Source organism: Cervus canadensis, chromosome 8 (assembly GCF_019320065.1).
Source record: "Cervus canadensis isolate Bull #8, Minnesota chromosome 8, ASM1932006v1, whole genome shotgun sequence".
In the NCBI taxonomy this organism is placed as follows: Eukaryota; Metazoa; Chordata; class Mammalia; order Artiodactyla; family Cervidae; genus Cervus; species Cervus canadensis.
The window spans coordinates 36,816,810-36,836,512 of record NC_057393.1 but is presented as its reverse complement, the minus strand read 5'-3'; the positions used below and the strand labels follow the sequence as shown (position 1 = coordinate 36,836,512).

At 35.2% G+C, this 19,703-nt stretch overlaps 1 protein-coding gene across 1 annotated transcript in view; it reads left to right on the top strand.

Annotated features, from left to right (window-relative positions):
* Positions 1-19,703, top strand: part of BTAF1 (B-TFIID TATA-box binding protein associated factor 1) — an 85,179-nt gene that overhangs the window by 34,921 nt on the left and 30,555 nt on the right. The window contains exons 10-19 of the mRNA XM_043476013.1: positions 819-914; positions 1,054-1,230; positions 1,939-2,079; positions 2,904-3,028; positions 5,503-5,623; positions 13,482-13,586; positions 15,272-15,421; positions 15,713-15,855; positions 16,494-16,668; positions 17,989-18,192. Of these exons, the coding sequence (XP_043331948.1) occupies positions 819-914; positions 1,054-1,230; positions 1,939-2,079; positions 2,904-3,028; positions 5,503-5,623; positions 13,482-13,586; positions 15,272-15,421; positions 15,713-15,855; positions 16,494-16,668; positions 17,989-18,192 (1,437 nt within the window). The remainder of the gene's footprint in view (positions 1-818; positions 915-1,053; positions 1,231-1,938; positions 2,080-2,903; positions 3,029-5,502; positions 5,624-13,481; positions 13,587-15,271; positions 15,422-15,712; positions 15,856-16,493; positions 16,669-17,988; positions 18,193-19,703) is intronic.

The following is a 19,703-nucleotide window of genomic DNA, read 5'->3' as shown; positions in this document are numbered from 1 at the left end:
GGAGGGATGAACATAAGGAAAAAGGTTAAAAAATTAGGAAGAGGTTTATTTATATTATAGATAGAGAAAGAATGAGTTCAGGGGAAAGATATGTTCAGAAATATTGAGTGGAAAAGTATGTAGAAGCACTCATATTTGAGCAGGGTATAATGGATTAGAATGTAGAGTAAGATGAATGAGCGTATAGTTTAAAGGTCAATAAGCAATATGACTGGTGTAACATGGAGTCAGTAGTGATAGGCTAGATAATAGATACTTTGGCTACCTGATGCAAAGAACTGACTCATTGGAAAAGACTCTGATGCTGGTGGGAAAGATTGAAGGCGGGAGGAGAAGGGGACAACAGACGAGATGGTTGGATGGCATCTTTGACTCAATTGACATGAGTTTGAGCAAGCTCTGGGAGTTGGTGATGGACAGGGAAGCCTGGCGTGCTGCAGTCTATGTGGTTGCAAACAGTCGGACACAACTGAGCGACTGAACCGAACTGAATAGGTGTAACTGATACTGCAGCAACCTTAAGTGGTTTCTCAGTTTCTCTGGGAGTGGAAGTAAAATAATAGAATTCATGAATTTTATAGATTTTAGTACAGTATATCTAAATAATCATCAAAGAAGATGTGGTTAATATTGAAGATAGAAATTGGGACTATTCCATAGTTTGGTTATTGTTCCTACAGCTAAAAAATAATCTGACCCAGTGTTTTGTTTTAGTTTGCTGTTAACGGTTTAGTTTTAGTTTTTGGACCTAATACGTTTTATTTATTTGTTTTCCTAATACGTTTTAATACGTTATTAAAAAGTGATTATTTTAACAGATGATTCAACAGCATCAAGAGTGGTTGGAAGACTTGGTTATTAGACTCCTTTGTGTGTTTGCTTTAGACAGATTTGGAGACTTTGTTTCTGATGAAGTAAGTATCTCCTAAGGGAGGCTTTACCCAATGAGGTTTCAGATTCTTCAAATATGTATATACACACACACACACACACACATATATATATATTTTTTTTTTTTTGCAAATGTGAATTTTCTTGCTTTCTCATTTTTAGGTGGTGGCTCCAGTTCGTGAAACTTGTGCTCAAACATTAGGTGTGGTGTTAAAACACATGAATGAAACAGGAGTTCATAAGACTGTGGATGTGCTGCTTAAATTACTTACACAAGAACAGTGGGAAGTTAGACATGGTGGTCTGCTAGGAATAAAGTATGCTTTGGCAGTTCGTCAGGTAAACACTTCAGTTTTTGAAGCATGTATTGGAGAGTTTTTTCCCCTCTTAGTTCATTCTCATTAATTAAATGAAATGGCTCTAGATTCTTAGTGTTATAGATAAGCCAGTCCTTTAAGATTTGCTTTCTTGAGGTAGTATCATAGAGACAGGTGATGATAATAAGAATTTAAGTATGAATTAAAAGAGAATTATGCTTGGAAACCTGTTTCTGTTTCATAGCAAGACCAATTCTTGGTGAGATTTCTAGTGTATGATCACAGGAGTAGCCTTTGGGGGCTCACTGTGTTGGGGCAATTGAAAAGAGGGTAGTTTGGAGTAATGAGAAGCAGGAAGAGATGGCTTTCTTTTTTCTTTTCTCTCATATTCCCTTTGGATGTCAGTGGTATTGAAGGAGATAGAAGTTCAGGTTCTAGCACAGGAGTATATATGTATGTGTATTCACATTGGGAATTCATGCTCCTGCCTTGAAAACATGTTCTGATGTTTCAAGTCACATTGAATAATGAAGTATTTATACTGTTATGTTCTTTTTCAAATGAGATTAATTACATAGGCATCTAATGACACCGTTTTTCATTTCTGTTTACATGATTCTTTTAAAATAAATATTGGAATTTATACTTTTGTATGTTAATTTAATAAAAGATTTTTAAGCACATCACTTGTACTATAGAAATTAATCTGTTTTGGTGTACTCTTTTACAGGATGTAATTAATACTTTATTGCCTAAAGTTTTAACTAGAATAATTGAAGGACTCCAGGATCTTGATGATGATGTCAGAGCTGTTGCTGCAGCATCATTAGTACCTGTGGTAGAAAGCCTTGTGGATCTGCAGACACAAAAAGTAATGTTTTCACATTTTTTTCCTATAGAGCCTTTTACATTTGTTGTATAGCGTGTTAGAAAAAACATTGAGGTTGGTTGTTTTTTTTTTTTTACATTCTCCATTTTTCTTACGACAGCCCTCTGGTGCATCAGATCTTGATATATATATTCTTGGGAAGAGTGAATTGTGTCTTTTTATCTTTCCCTTTCATGTACAGAATATGTTGAGAACTTCCTTAAAAAGAAAGCAACCATTCCTTGTTCATTTCATTCCTGGTTTTTAGGCACATGAGATTTTTGCTTGTTTTGATTTTGATTTTGACTTGATTTTTTATTATGTTTTCATTTTTGAAATGCCTCTTTTAAGGTCCATCTGATTTCCCTCTATTGTTAAAACCAGAACATGTGTATTTGAGAGTACTTCGAAAGCTCAGAAACTAAATTTGTCTTTTCATGATGATTAAGGACGTTTTAACTATATTAAAATTGCTCAGAGGGTCCTGACATGTATGTTTTAGCTGTGTTGTTTTCAAAGTTTATGATTTTTTTTTTTTTATGGAAAATACAGTTGGGATATCTTATTTCTTGAATTCTCCATCTGTTATGAACCTCGCTAGAAAGGTAAATGCCAAAGTAGAGCTGAGTGGCATTAAAAAGAGGGGTAGAGAATTGTTAAAGACGAATAATGTTTCCTCCTTAACTTTACTCAGAACTGGGATTATCCAAGGTCATTGGGGTTGTATATGTTGTTGAATCAGTAGTGACTCCTGAAATATAGTTTGGCATGGCTGGTGAATATTTCTTGCAAAATTAATAACTTTTTTTTGATAACTGATCTTATAGGTACCTTTCATTATAAATACATTATGGGATGCTCTTCTGGAACTAGATGATCTAACAGCATCAACAAATAGTATTATGACTCTTCTGTCATCCTTGTTAACTTATCCTCAGGTTCAGCAATGCAGGTAATTATTTCTGTTCAATGCAATAAAGTAGAAAGTGTTTACATACAGTTCCAGATAATTAAAAATGTGATAGTCTAGTGTCTTTTAGAACAGCACTGTAAGTTGGGGATGCCAAAGACAACTAGTTATTTTCAGGAGGACTTTCCTTCTTCATTCTCTAGCCGCCAGCTCTTTCGGGGCAGAAACTTAAGAGAGGCTATATTCTTGGGTTAATTCCATTATATAATCTTTCAACTTGTTCATCCTATGATAGTTAACTTTAGATAAACAATTACCCATTTTATTTTCACCTCTTGTTCTAAGCTATAGAGTTGTGTAGCCTTTGTGACAGTGGTTAATAGAATTATCAGTGAACATCAGTTTTACATTTCCAAATTTTGCTACTCTGTAAGCATTTTCTTCATAATGTTTACAAAGAAATATTCTCTTGATTTCAATAATCACTTATCAGGAAGAGAATACATAATAATGTAATATAATGTTCAAAAGCAGAGAATGGGTAAAGCAAAGACGTAAACCAAAAATTTAGTGTCATTTATTTTCTTGTCTTGATATCTGAAATGAAGCTTAGCTAATGTATTCCCTACCTTTTAGACTGGCTCCTAAATAAGTATCCTTGGAGATATAGAAAAAAAATTACAGATGAGAAAGTTAATTACTCTTCTTAGGCTAGTGAGTGTAGTCAATGAATGTTTATGTAATTATGATTATAAATGATTTCTGGTTCTGTAAGTAAATTTGTTTCCAATGAAAATCATTGATGTGTGAAAAACATGGAGAGAATGTTTCAAATAATACTGACCTGTGGTCATCCTTCAATGTTAAATTTAGGCTAGTGGGACAACCCACAATTGGAATAGCAAAATAAGTGCCTGTAAAGTGAAGAGAAAAATTGAAATGGTAGTGCATATATGGTGTTTCCTAATTTTCAGACACTTTCATTGGTATAAGAGTTAAATGAGTTAATCTGTGTGAAAGCCTTTCTCAAGCGGCAAAATGCAAGAATTCTTTATTATTATTACATATCAGGGGTTGGCAAACTTTTCCTGCCCAGATAGTGAGGCTTTGCCTTTGTGGCCATATGATCTCTGTTAAAGCTACTCAACTCTGCCCGTGTAGCACAAAAGCAGTTGTAGATAATACATAAAGGAATGAACATACCTGTAATCCAATAAAACTTTATTTAAAAACTCACATAGAGTGAACTTGAACTGTGAGCTTTGGTTTGTTGGCACTTGCCCTAAAAAAAAAAAAAAAAGGCTTTGGACTTAAAAATGTATGTATATAATCAAGTGGACAGTGTAGGAAAAGCTAGATAATGTTAAAAAAAAAAAAATCGAAGAATGTAGTGAAAATTCTGTTAATTCAGTGTGGAATAATGTAGTTTTTTATTTTATTTTTTTTTTCAAAATTGCCTTAGAAAATGTGCTTCATATGTTGTGATATTTGGCAGATTCTTTCCAGCTTATGTAAGAAGAAATGCAGCATGTATTTGGAGCATGAAGAGTTACTCTATTAACAAGACCTGCTATAATGCTTTTTCATATTTGAGTCTGTTTTATGTCTGTTTGTGCATGTGTTTAAGTTGTAATTTTATAAGTAAATTTACTAGATGTGTAAATAAATGTAAAAGGTGATGTTCATATAAATCTGCAAGTAATGAAAATAGCATTAAAAGATGGACCTCTCCTGAGAGGAACCAAAAGAACAGATAATTACACTGACATATTCTTTTTTCCTCATGTCTTTTTCTACCGAGGTGTATATTTCAAATGCTACTTATAAATAATTTGCTAATTTGAGGTAACTTTTATAAATGACTCATGGATGTGACAGGAATCCTATGGTCCAAGTTGTTAGCCAACTCGTGCCTTTGCTTGCTTTCACATTTAAAATCTAATCTGTGAGAAGGAAGATAATTTGAGTTTTCCTAGTTTAGTAATGCTAGATTAGGATAACAAATTCCAAAGCTACTACCATACCATCTCTTGCTTCTTTTGATATATGATAGAGATGGCCCCAAAGGGGGATATAAATTCTGTGCACCTATTGGTTACCCATTGGAGTTAACAGTAGGAAAGGAGTAAGGATTAACAATCCTGATTTTTGTGTAGGCTGACTATCAACTAAGATACATGTCCCATTTTCCTGAGTAAGAACAGACTGGGAATAAGTGCAGTTATTCTGAAAAGTTCCAATTGGATAGAGGTGATTCATGGTATTGGTGCCACAGAAAAACCTCATGGCAGTGTTTCTGCTACTCTTTATGACTGCATTTGTTCTGTCTATTCTGGTGTTAAAATAACAGTTTTGTATGAGGGTGTTAAGCAAGTGTTCATAGGAAAATTATATTGTCTTTTTAGAATTTATTCATCAAAAAAGTGGCTAGGTCCATAAGGAAATGATATTTAGATGATGTATCAACAGAATTTCAACTAAGAATGAATAAGATTAATCTGTGCCTTCTTTATTAGTATTCAGCAATCACTCACAGTTTTAGTTCCACGGGTCTGGCCTTTTTTGCATCACACTATATCATCAGTTCGAAGAGCGGCCTTGGAAACTCTGTTCACTTTGTTATCAACACAAGACCAGGTAAGAACTAATAACTACAGTAATCTTGAAATTTTTAGAGATTAATTTTGTAAAATCCGTCTGACCACCAGGTTACCCTTGGTTCACATAAAGATCAGGAGAATGCTAGGGCTAGTAAAATTGGTATGGTGACTATGTTAGATACATAAGAATATAATCATCATAAGGGCAGAAATATTTTAATACTGTTATAGATTGTATTCCCAGCCCATGGAATATTGCTTAACACAAAGGTGGCTCTCAGCAAGTTTTTGTTGAAGGAAAGATTGAATCATCCCTTCCTGTCAAAGATCATATTATTCATTCTTTGCCTGCTCTGTGTGGTTGACAGTTGGATGGTTGGCAAAAACCATCCCAGGTTAGAAAGCTACCTGTGAAGCTCTGCAGTGTGACTTGAAAAGACTGATAATACAATTGCTAGGCACTTACTTCCTTTTAAGGAACACTTAGTCTTAAGAGCCTTTTTATTTCCAAGTAGTAACACATTGAAATGCCTACAGAGACCCTTTAGGTAATATCACTGGGTAAATAGAAATCTGTTATGAGCTGAGTAATCCTTGCCCTGTCTGTAAAAGGCTTCACATTCCTGTTTTAAAAATAGCGTTAAAGGTCAAACAAAATACTAGAATTTAGGGAAACATCATAAGGAATCCATTTTTTATGCTGTTATTTATAGGTGCTGCAGTTTGAGCCAGTGGTCTTTAAAAAACAATGGTTAATTTTTTTTTTACAATATATTAATACTGTGGATAAATGTCTCTCTTGTGTTCACCAACCATGCATTCCTATGTGAATTAGGAATATTCCATGTAGACCTACTTTAATCTATAGCGCGGTATTGTGTTGCACTACCATGAATCAACATTTGTAAATTTCCTATTACATTATCTTTTTTATCTGATCAGAATCTTCTAAGAAAAAGCTGTCACGTCCATTTTATTAATATAATGCTTAGTTGATCAGGCATGGGTTCATATAAAGAACTGCTGGCATGGGTTCTGAGTTTTCACATTATTTTTTTTTTTTTCGGTTTTGAGTTTTACCTAAATTTTTTTAATGTAAATATTCTTAAATTCACTTTAGATAGACCTGTTGAAATTATCAAATTTCTTCCCTTCATGTTGTTGTTGTTTTCTGTTTTTTTTTAATACACTTTACTTTTAGGAGCAATTTTAGGTTTATAGAAAAACTGAGCAAAAACTACATAGTTCCTGTATGCCCCTACCCACATGCACACAGTTTCCCCTTTAGCTAACATCTTGCATTAGTGTAGTACATTTGTTGCAGTTGATGAACCAGTATTGATACATTATTAACTAAAGCCCACAGTTTACATTAGGGTTCACTCTTTATAGTGTAGATTCTATGGGTTGACATATGTACAGTGGTATGTGCTCACCATTAGAGTATCATACGGAATAGTTTCACTGCACTAAAAAATGCCTGTGTCATTTCCACTTTTCCTCCCTTCAAAACCTTAGCAACCGCTACTCTTCTATTGTTCTCATACTTCTGCCTTTTCCAGAGTCCCACATAGTTGGAGTTAGGTAGTATGTGGGCTTCCCTGGTGGCTGGGATGGTAAAGAGTCTGCCTACAGTGCAGGAGACCTGGGTTTGATCCCTGGGTTGGAAAGATCCCCTGGAGAAGGAAATGGCTACCTGTTCCAGTATTCTTGCCTGGAGAATTCTGTGGACAGGGGAGCCTGGCAAGCTGCAGTCCATGGGGTGGCAAAGAGTTGGACACGACTGAGCCACACACACATGTCGTATATAGCCTTTTAAGAGTGGCTTCTTTTTCATTTAGCATTACAAAATTAAGGTTTCTCCATGTCTTTTTTATAACGTGATAGCTCATTTCTTTTTATCACTGAGTAATATTGCATTGTATGGATGTGTCAGAGTTCATATATTCACCTATTAAAGGATATTTTCATTTCTTTCTGTTTTTTATCAGTTTGAATGAAATTTTAAACATTTGTGTGCAGGTTTTGGTATGGGCATAGTTTTCATTGCACTTGGGTAAATACTAAAGTGCACAATTGCTGGATCATATGCTAAGAATATATTTAATTTTATAAGAAAATGTCTTCTAAAAATGTCTGTACCAATTTACATTTCCACCATCAATGAATTAAGAGTTTCTGTTGCCCCATATCCTCTCCCAGCATTTGATGTTGTCAGTGTTGTTGATTTTAGCTTTTCTAGTAAGTGTATAGTGGTATCTCACTATAAATTTGAAGTTCTCTAATGATATATGATGTTGAACATCTTTTCATATGCTTATCTTTAGTAATTTTGTTTTGTTTTGCAAAACCGTAAGACTTTATAAGGAAGATAGCCTGAATCTTACTTATCCCTGAATCATACTTATCCCATCATAAGTATGTATGTGTATATGCTTGTCTCTAAAATGTTTTTGTATAGAACCACAGTTAATAAGTTATTTATAAATTCTCTCTTTTTTAAAAAATTTATTTGCCTGCACCACATGGCTTGGAGAATCTTAATTCCTTGACCAGGGATGGAATCGGGGCCCTGGGCAGTTGAAGCATGAAGTCCTAACCACTGGACTGCCAGGAAATTTCTGAAATCTCATTTGTATTAGATTCTTTTATGACATACCTTGGCATCTTTGAAGATAAATTGTTTAATCCCTGTGCCTTTTATCTCTTATGTCAACATGTGAAAGTATTGGCAAGTCTAGCTTCTCAGAGAGTATGAAATAAGAACTCTTAGGTAAACCAAATTAATTTTATTTGGTAATGACTTAAAATCAGGATGTAACTGTTTTTTTTTGTTTGTTTGTTTGTTTTTGCTGAACTGAGAACTTGACAAAGTGAAGTAATTTATCATTTGTTTTTCCTTTTTTAAAAAAAATTAGTTTTTATTGGAGTATAGTTGATTTATCATGTGTGAGCTTCTGCTGTGCAGCAAAATGAATCATACATATATATTCATTTTTTTTAGGTTCTGTTCCCATGTAGATCATTACTTGTTTTTACTTTCTATAGACTGTATTTATTCATGCAGGTTTATCTATGAATGTATATGTTTGTCTGTGAATTACTTTACTGGAATGTCTAGATTAATTAGTGTTGATAACTGCTATCTTTAATAGTGGTTTTACTCAGAACTCAACTGGGAAAATGTATTCTGGACATTAACCTCTAGTTTAGCCATATTTTGTTGACTGGGTAAGCTTTTCCATTCTGTTTGCATCAGAGTCACCTTCTGAGTTATCTGAAAATTTCAGTACATAAAGTATTTTTTATTTGAAAGGCAAGCACTAGCATATATTTAGCATGAAGATATACATGAGATTGAGTTGGAATTTGGGGGCATATTTAGTCCAGGATGTAAGAAAATTTAATGTATGCGTATGTAGAGAAGGGAATAAAGACCAAAAAACCAGAGTTGACTGAGAAGTTGGCGTTTGAGAACATTAGCATAATTAGGTATCGGTCAGATTTTATAAAAGTATGAAGAGAGAGCAAAGTTTAAATATTTATCTGAGTTTCAGTAAATATTGGTTGGACAAATCAATAAAACAAGGCGTTACAAGTTGTCTAATTATAGAATTAGGTTTTGTTTTTTGGCAGTGGGCCAAAATAGGATTTCAGACCAAATTAGTAGAGGAGCTCAGAACTCAGCGTGATTCATAACTTTGTGGTAGCTTCTTTCCAGATTTTCTTCCCTGCAACCCCATATTATTTGGTATGGAGATAGAAATGATGATACCTACTGACATGAATCAGGTGTTCATGGTAAATGATAATCAGATTGCTGCTTCCCCCCACATCTACACATTTTATGGGTGTGCTTGTGGAAGATAAAAGAGGGGCCATAGCAAAATGGTGCTGGCAAGATCTTATCCCACCTAAGATGCCAATTTTGCCAGTTATGGATTTATTACCAACCTACAATTGTGGAAAATTTTGCATATTACCAACTATTCCTTGTGACTTTGACTGTTCTCATAATCAAGGTGGATTTGTTCAATGTTATTTTAGTGCCTCCTTTGTGCCTACAATTTTCTAGATACTGATTGGTAAGAGGAGATCTGTTTCCTTCTGTAGAGCTTCAAACAGGAAGCTAAGCAAGACAGGAGAAGACAACTAGACAAGTCCTTGTAATTACATAGTGGCCATTTTATAAAGCCATCATTACATAATGAGGCCAGGATCTGGTAGGGGGAGAAGACAGTGTTACTGGATCCTGACTAGTGAGGTGAGCAAAGGTCAGGGAAGTGTCTTGCTGAAAGTACAGTTGACACTGAGATCTGAAGGATGAATGGAGTTTAACCAGATTGAAGAGCAGGGTAACAGTCAGAGGAAGAACACGTGTCAAACTCCGGAAGCAGGAGTGAGCATGACGGCACTAAAGAGGAAGGGAAACTGGTCTGGCCAAAGGACTGAGTGTAAGGGGTGTAGATGGCTAAAAGTTTCCCCTTGATTTTGTAAATATAGTGACATGTCCGATGGTCTTATTTTTGTTTGTCATCAGCGTTCCTTATTCTGAGTTCCACAAAGGCAGAGTGAAGGCAGGAACACCAGTCTGAATAAAGGAGCTGTACAGAAACTGCCCCATTCTCTTTATCCTAGATAACTATCAGTCATTCCCCTGAGTATTCCCACAGATGCCAACTCCTCCATCTGACCCTCATTATAAAAATGACATCAAGTGCTAATACTGTGACAATTATTTAACAGAAACCAAAATATTTTTTAAAAGCTCTCTTAAAACATGAATTCACTTATAACTTGAGTTGTAGTAGTATAGGTTATAGTTAATTTAAACCTGGTGAAGTAAACAGTCTGTGGTAGGAATTTTTCTGTAATTTGGATTATACTCTGCTAGACTACTACTGAAGTCATCAAAACTTTCCAGACTTTGCCTAAGATTAGAAGGGAAATTTGTGACTAGTAGACTCCTAGTTAGTAGCATACTAGAAGTCCATTGACTATTTTTTTTTTCCATTGACTATTTTTTTAAAATTTTGGTATGGAAAATCCCAACATGGTTAATTTCTAAGCAGCTTAAAGTATTGTACCCCTCACTGTACCCCACTCCTAACCAATTCAGTTTAATAAACCTATAAATAAAAAGCAACATTAGGTTACCCGCCTAAGTCAGTGTCTACTGGAAGACAGGCACAAAATTTATGAAAACAGGTGGACCAACTTTCAGATTTGCAAGAGGCAGGTTGTTTCTGGCTAGGCCAAATTGTACTTAGTGATTTTTGGAGAAAATACTAATAGTGAGCTGAAGTGCGTAACTTTTTGTAATAATATCTAAAAGGAGATGCTTGCACAGTTGTTCAGATAGAACAGTTGTTCAGATAGAACAGCCTCAGCTGTTTTCTCAGCTTTATTTTGTAACTTGTATTTTCTGCTAGGCAGACTTTATGTTGTGTTGCTGGAGAAATCTGCATTTTTAAAAATACTCGTTCCTGTGATGATAGTGACCTGCATATTCTGGGTTGGATTTTTTATCTGGTTGGGCTTTTGGTTTCTCTTTATTTTTTAAATTTTATTTTCCTCTTTATTTATTGACTTGACTTTATAAAGCAAAATTAAACAGAAAATACAGAGTGCCCATCCATATACCTCCTACCCTCTCCCAAGTAGCTGCTCCCACCATCAACGTCGCACACCAGCATGTTACAGTTAGTGAATGAACGTTGACATGTTGTCAACCAATCCATAGTTATATTAGGCTTCACTTTTTTTCTCCTGGGCTGTGCCACATTGCTTACAGGATCTTAGTTTCCTGACTAGGAATTGAACCCCGGCCCTTGGCAGTAAAAGCACAGTCCTAACCACTGGACCTCCAGGGAGTTTCCTTGGCTTCAGTCTTGATGTTGCATGTTCATTCTGTTGATTTTCACAGATGTGTGATGATCTTTATTATATCTTACAGAATAGTTTATCTACCGTAAAAACACCCTGTCTTCTTTCATTTCTTTATTCCTTTGGTTGTTTTTAAAATAATTAAAAAGTAGAATTTACTAGAGTAACAAAGCTTATAGTATGAGAAGACTACTACAATTTGTATTACATTCACAGTTTATTAATATAGGGGGGAAAAAATCTTCACCTATAGGTATGGCTTTGGGATCTACAAGCAACTGTTTTGATTTCCACTGATGAGGTTAGGGGTGGATTAAGAGAATTGGTAAATATGGTAGGGGGAAATGAGAAGAAATTATAGGAGACTAATACTAAATTATTTGCTTATTGCTATTACAGCTTTCCTAATTGCTGTTCTCTCTGCTGAGGAAAGGAGAACTTTTCTTCTTTCTAATATCCCTTTCCCTTTCAATGAAAAGTAGTTCTTTAAGGCAACTCCCGTCAGTGAGTAGGCTCCCCCCAGCTGATGATTTTGCAGTCTGTGTTAAATTTCTTTCAAACCATTTTGAGAAACATGTGAAAAAAAGACCAGCATTATTAGTTTCCTACTGGCAAGAGAACTGTAGGTAGCTTTCTGAGTTATGCAGTATCCCTAGACCTTCTCACTTTCTGGAATTTCAGTTAAACATTTTCCAAATTCTCTCAGTCTCTTCCAGACAATTCAGTTCAGTCGCTCAGTCGTGTCTGACTCTTTGCGACCCTGTGAACTGCAGCACGCCAGGCTTCCCTGTCCATTACCAACTCCCTGAGTTTACCCAAACTTATGTCCATTGAGGCAGTGATGCCATCCAACCATCTCATCCTCTGTCGTCCCCTTCTCCTCCTGCCCCCAATCCCTCCCAGCATCAGGGTCTTTTCCAATGAGTCAACTCTTTGCATGAGGTGGCCAAAGTATTGGAGTTTCAGCTTCAACATCAGTCCTTGCAATGAATACCCAGGACTGATCTCCTTTAGGATGGACTGGTTGGATCTCCTTGCAGTCCAAAGAGTCTTCTCCAACACCACAGTTCAAAAGCATCAATTCTTCTGTGCTCAGCTTTCTTCCAGACAACATAGTTTTTATTTTTTAAAAATTGTGGAAGGATGTGATGTTAAGTACTGTGAACTAGTTAATAAAATTTTTAGTTCTTACTCAACAAGCTTGTAATTTGAACAGTAGACAACATGAGTTTCCTTTTCTACAATTCTGAGCACACAGTGGATTTAGTTAAGTACCATTTGATTGCTTGATTTGGGTGGGCTTTTGATTTGTTGAGAAATTCCTTAGGTTGAGGTTCTAAACCTGAGCTTAAGGAAATCCCTGAAGCTGAAAGCAAAATATTATACATAAGTATGTATATAAGTGTATTTTTCTAAGAGAAGATTGTGCAGTCTTTCCGATTTTGTGCAGAACCCGATTTTCAGAGGGTTCTTTTTTTTTCAGAGGGTTCTTAACCCAAAATAAATTTGGAACTTTGGCCTTAATTTAGTAGTGAACTCAAAGTTGAATTTTCTAGATTGGATATCATCTCACAGTTCTTTTCTTGCCTTAATGATGAGCACATACAACTTAAGTTGATTACCTAGCACAACAACTGTAGTGTGATCATTTATCAAATTTCCCTGACAGAGCAGTGATACACAATGAAACCAAAGAGATGTCACTGGTTAGAGCTTGCTCCCATATACAGGATGATTTCAGTTTATTAGAAGCAAAATTCAGTGTTGTTAATCATAATCAGACTTTCTCCAGGTTCCTAGAGACTGTATGCCATTTAATTTCTTCAAATCATTGGAATAATAAGGTGTTTTTGCTCAGAATGTTGTCAAAATTTATTACCAGTTGAATGTTTTTGATGAAGTCATAACAGTCTTTTCATGGTAGTACTTCTGTTATTTGACTTAAAACTTTTAAAATAAGCTAACGCTGCAGAATTATGTTATAATTTTGATTTTGCTTTTGTTTTTAGAACTCTTCGTCTTGGCTTACACCTATCCTTCCTGATATGCTTCGACACATATTTCAGTTTTGTGTTTTAGAAAGCAGCCAGGAAATTCTGGACCTCATTCACAAGGTATGTGGTTAATATATCTGTACTCCTCTTCCCAGTGCCTTGGGAGATGTAAATTTTTTTTTTTCATAATTCTGTACAGTTGTCGATCAGGGGTTTAAGAAATTAGAAATCAACACATTTGAATAGTCTGGAGATCAAGGAAATAGACTTTTTATGGTTTATAATGGTTAAGTTCTGGTTAGTTGTGTGACCCATTAGGCAGGTGTTTTAAGCACTTTCTTCATAGCCTCAATACGGAAAATAAAAAATGAAGAAAAGACATCACTTATTTTGCTTTCTATCAGGATGCTTATCTGTCCTATAGAGTATCTTTTGAGATTTATTGGTAATATATAGAGTCTGATTGTCATAATTTAAACTTGTACTTTTTCCTTTTATTTAGAAATATTGGTCATAAGTGTTGGAACCTATAAAGAATAGCCACTTGATATGTTTAATAATATTTATGGGAGAAAATGGCACTGTTGTACCTTTAATACCTGTTAACGTAGTCTTGAATCATTGGCCTCTGAAGTGGCTCATTGTTAACAGCTGTGGGTTAACATTGGTGGTGTTTCTACATGCTGGCCCTAGCCCATTTAATGTTAAGCATCAAGAAAAGTGCTTTAGGGCTTCCCTGGTGGCACACTGGTAAAGAATCCACCTGCCGATTCAGGAGACTTGGGTTCAATCGCTGATCAGGAAGCATCCCACATGCCTCTGAGCTGCTGAGCCCACGCGCCACAACTGAGCCTGTGCCCTAGAGCCCTGCTCTGCAACAAGAGAAGCCACTGCAGTGAGAAGCCCCTGCAGCACCAAGGACCCAGCATGGCCATAAATAAATAAATAATTTTTTTTTAAAGTGCTTTATTGAGTAAGATCATGAATCAAGATTTACATTGTTTTTAATTTATACTAGGATATTACTCTAGTATATTATTCTGATATGGCTTCCCTCATAGCTCAGTTGGTAAAGAATCTGCCTGCAGTGCAGGAAACCCTAGTTTGATTCCTGGGTGGGGAACATCTGCTGAAGAAGGGATAGGCTACCCACTCCAGTATTCTTGGACTTCCTTTGTGTCTCAGCTGGTAAAGAATCTGCCTGCAATGAGGGAGACCTGGGTTCAGTTCCTGGGTTGGGAACATCCCCTGGAGAAGGGAAAGGCTACCCACTCCAGTGTTTTGGCCTGGAGAATTCCATGGACTGTAAAGTCCATGGGGTCACAAAGAGTTGGACACAACTGAGCAACTTTCACTACTCTGATATACTAGATATTACTAGGATATTACTCTAGTATATACTAAGGGTATTACTCATCTAAATTTAGCCAGAGTTGTTATATATTGAAGCATGTATTGAATATAGGATTGCATATAGAGCTTTATGATACAAAGAAAGGATTCCAGATATTTACTGAAATTTTGATAACCTTTTCTATGGGTATTTTAAAAAATGGTTTTCATAAAATACTGAGGAAAATACTTTGTATTCTTTTTTAAAAAACTTTCTTTTGTGTTACTTTTTTTTAGTATACAAACATCTACCCTAAAACAGTATTTCAAAGTAAACCTATATGTTGAATTTTAAAATTAATTTTTGTGCTATTTCCTACCTTTTTTTTTCAATTCAGTATCACTAAAAGTATTAGGTTTTATTAGGCCTTGCTAGAAAAATTTCATTTTCTTGTTCCCGTCTCATTCTGCAGGTTTGGATGGAATTGTTGAGCAAGGCTTCAGTTCAGTATGTAGTAGCGGCTGCTTGTCCATGGATGGGTGCGTGGCTTTGCTTAATGATGCAGCCTTCTCATTTACCTATTGATTTAAATATGTTGCTGGAAGTAAAAGCTAGAGCCAAAGTAAGTGTAGAGGAACATAAGGTATTTGTATGTTCAACTCATAATTATTAATACAGTAACTGTGTTAAGAAATCTGTATTGCTTTATTATAAGTGTGATATTGTTATTGTAACAGAAGGAAAAATTATTTTTTTGGAATCTTGACAAAATGCATAGTAATTTTTATCCATTAAAGTTTTGTGAAAGAACTGTATTCTAGTAGAATTGTAACAAATGAGATTATTTTTTATGTTGTCTATTAAATTTTAATGGTAAATCTTTAATTATTGTTTTCCCCCCTTATTCACTTAGGAAAAAACAGGTGGTAAGGTGCGCCAGGGCCAAAGCCAGAATAAAGAAGTACTTCAGGAGTACATTGCAGGTGCAGACACCATCATGGAAGACCCCACCACCAGGGACTTTGTTGTTATGCGGGCCAGAATGATGGCAGCCAAGTGAGTATACATAAATTCAAAAGTCATTTAACAAAAGATTCCTTCCATGTATCTGTCAATCCCTTCATCATACTAGAGTAAGAAAAAAATTAAAATGTAAGAAAACATTTTCATTATTTTGAAGTTTTAAAAATAAGATTTGTATTTTTTTGGTGCACATATACTTTAATATTTAAGCTTAGGTAAAGTCATCTTAAATGGCAGATACTAAAATTTGTTTGGGAAGGCAACCCAACAATTGCACAGTCCACAACAAAATTTGAACACCTAGGCCACATAACTCTGTTTTCAGGCCTAAAAATCTCCTTTGTTTGTTTTGTTGTTTTAGTTGCTAAGTCATGTCCGACTCTTTGTGACCCCATGAGCTGTTGCCCTCCAGGCTCCTCTATCCATGGGATTTCCCAGGCAAGAATACTGGAGTGGTTTGCCACTTCCTTCTCCAAGGATTTGTATTTTTTTATGAAGATTAAGATAGGAGTTAAGTCTTCCCTGGGAAAAGTTATAGCTTCAGTAAGGGAAACTTTTTTATAAAGTAATTTCATAATTATATAAAGTAATTATATAGAATAGTTATATTAAGTAATTTTATAATTTTATAAAGTAACTTTTATAGTAACTTCTTTTTTTCTCCCTCTTAGGTTGTTAGGAGCCCTTTGTTGCTGTATTTGTGATCCAAGTGTAAATGTGGTAACCCAAGAAATTAAACCAGCTGAATCCCTTGGCCAGTTACTACTCTTCCATTTGAACTCCAAATCTGCCTTACAGAGAATTAGTGTAGCTTTGGTAATCTGTGAATGGGCTGCTTTACAGAAGGTAAGATTTTGCCCCCAAATAAATGAAGACAATCTAAACTAGATTCCATTAGCTGTTAGGATTATTTTCATTGTATTTTACAAACAGAAAAGTGAAAATTTTCTCTATAAAAAAAATTAAACATTTATAGAAAAGTATTCCAGATTATACTGAAACATTGTTTCTCTCTCATTTGCCCTTAACCCTAGCCTTTTTTCTTAGAACCCCCAGTTTTGTACCTGAGAACTACAAAACATAAGAGGCTTTGAGAGCTAGAAGTCCATTTGTATGAGTAGTAGCAAGGGCAGATTTTTGGTCACAGGAAGAATAAAATCAGCACATTTAAACCCAAATCTTTGTGTTTCCAAATAAACCATTCCCTTGCAGCCCCTTTAATTTTTAACTTTTAGTAAGACGTATTGATTTTGTGTTAAGAATTGCTTCTGTAAATCAAAGAAACTTCCTGCTGGCTTTGTTTATTCCATTGACTGGAATTCTGGAAATTTAACTGTCTGCACTTGCTGTGAGAGTTGCTTGTTACTGCCTCTTAACAGTTTGTCAAAGCTGTGTCTAAAAGTAATTGAGCCATGCTCTATTGCAACTGAAACCCCAGCTTTGCCTCTGGAAAGAAGCAAGGCTCATCTGTTTTTAGGCAGGACGTGGTGTGCTGGAGAGGCAGTGATGCTGTGTTTTTGTGCCTCTCAGACTCAGCAGCAAGTGTTGACAGTTCGGTTTCTGGACCCTCACAGAGCTTCTCTGGACTTACTCTGTGAAGCCCAGGCTGATCACCCAGATCCCACAGAATCCCTCATGGCTCACCACTGAGGTCATTCCCCCTCTGGTTGGGGCAGGCAACAACCAGAGAGAGTGGGAAGGGTTAGTTAAATTTGGGGGCAGGTGAGTAGCTTTTAAATTATATATCCATTTCTACAGTATGGCATGTGAAACTATGGGTTCAATTGTTAAGAAATCTAATGAGTTTTTAAATAACATTTTTTAGTGCATGCTAAGTGTTCTTTCCTGACTGATTTCTTTTTACAGTTGTATATTTTTAAATCTGTCTTGGAATAAATTCAGAATAAAGTAAGAGTAATTAGGTGGAAAATTTAATGGAATTGTAATAGTTCCATGTGCATGTTCTGTAGTTGTTCATATTAAAATTTTAGAGTAGTTTGGGTGTGATACCTTTTCTCTGTGAAACTAACTATGTTCTGGGAGATAACAGAATATAGATTAAAAAACAATAGAAATTTAGACTTGGTAGTTTGCAAGTGAAGATTATGCATTTTAGAATTATATTTACATATTTGCCATGAATATTTGTTGTCTGTTATATTTTAGGAGTGTAGAGCTGTTACCCTAGCCGTGCAGCCACGTTTACTTGATATCCTTTCAGAACATTTATATTATGATGAAATTGCCGTTCCATTTACACGAATGCAGAATGAGTGTAAACAGCTCATTTCATCATTAGCTGATGCACATATTGAAGTTGGTAATAGAGTAAACAACAACGTTTTTACAATTGATCAAGCTCATGACCTGGTGAGTAAAGAAGTGAATTTCTTAATTTTAGAGCATGAAATAAGATAAGAAATTTGTCAATGTCATGTTTACCACAAAAACACTTAATTTGTTGAATGTATTTGTGGCTTGGTAGCCTATCATATATTCAGAATAAAGTAAGAGTAATTAGGTGGAAAATTTAATGGAATTAAATTCCCTTTGGAAAGGTTATTTCATTGTATTGACTTTTCTTCAAACAAGAGAATGGGAAAGGGATTTTTTTTTTTTTTTAACATCTCAGTTTTGACAAACCAATACACCTTTATTAGAAAAAGCTGTTGCCTTTTTTCATTTCTCAGTTTTGTCTAAGACTGGCAGAATATAGGGGGAAGAAAAATGTTTCTGAGTGTTTCTCCTCCTCCCCCAACTTAAAGTGAAAACATTCAAGCATAAGAGAATTACACAATGAATACTCATATACCTACCAACTAGATTCCACAGTTAACACTTTACTAAATTTGCTTTATCATATGTGTATTAATTATAATATGCAACCATTAATCCATATTTTTGATGTATTTCTAAATAAGTTGCAGACAGCTATTGCTACACCTCAACTAAATTTCAGGATTTTCCCTTTTTTTGCTCTTTTTTTGTGTCATTAACTAAAATTTAGTTTTTATGGTGATTTGCTCTTTCTTTGAGGTACAACTTATGTTCTATGAATTGTGCAAATCTTCAATGGAATATATGATGAATTTTAACAGAAATGTACACCTTTGAAACCCAAACCTCTGTCAAGATACAGCCCGTGCCATACCCACTCCCCAGTCAGCCTCCTGCCCTCAGAGAACCCTGGTTCTGGTTTCTCATGCACCATAGATTACTTTTGCCTGTTGTTGAATTTCATATAAATGGAACCATACACTCTGTGCTGTTCAGTGTAAGGATCTTTTTCAGCATGGTGTTTTTTAAAATCACCTGTGGTGTTATATGTATCAGTAGTTCATTCTTTTGTATTGCTGAGTTTTCTTTGATTGTATAAACATGCCACATTAAGTGTAAGCCCTTCTTCTCTTGATGAACACTTGGGCTGCTCCAAGTTTTCAGCTGTTATGAACAGGGCTGCTATAAACATTTTTGTATAAGCTTATTTTAAGACATGTTTTCATTTCTCTTGGGTAAATACATAGGAACAGAATTGCTGGGTCATAGGCTGAGATGTTTATTTAGTTTTATAAAAAATTGCACTATCCCAAAAGTGGCTATATCATTTTACCTTCTAGTCAGCAGTATACGAGAGTTCTGGTTGTTCCACGTCATCACCAACAGTTGGTGATGGTCACTCCTTGTAATTTTTGCCTTTCTGGTGGTTGTGTGACAGTGGCATTGTGGTTTTAACTTGGCATTTCCTTGATGACTAATAAGTGGAACACTTTTTTATGTCTTATTCACCATTTGTTGATCTTCCTTTCCAAAATGTGTGTTCAGCTCTTGTCTATTTTTAATTAGGTTGTCTTTTTATTATTGAGTTGTAGGAGTTTTTTATA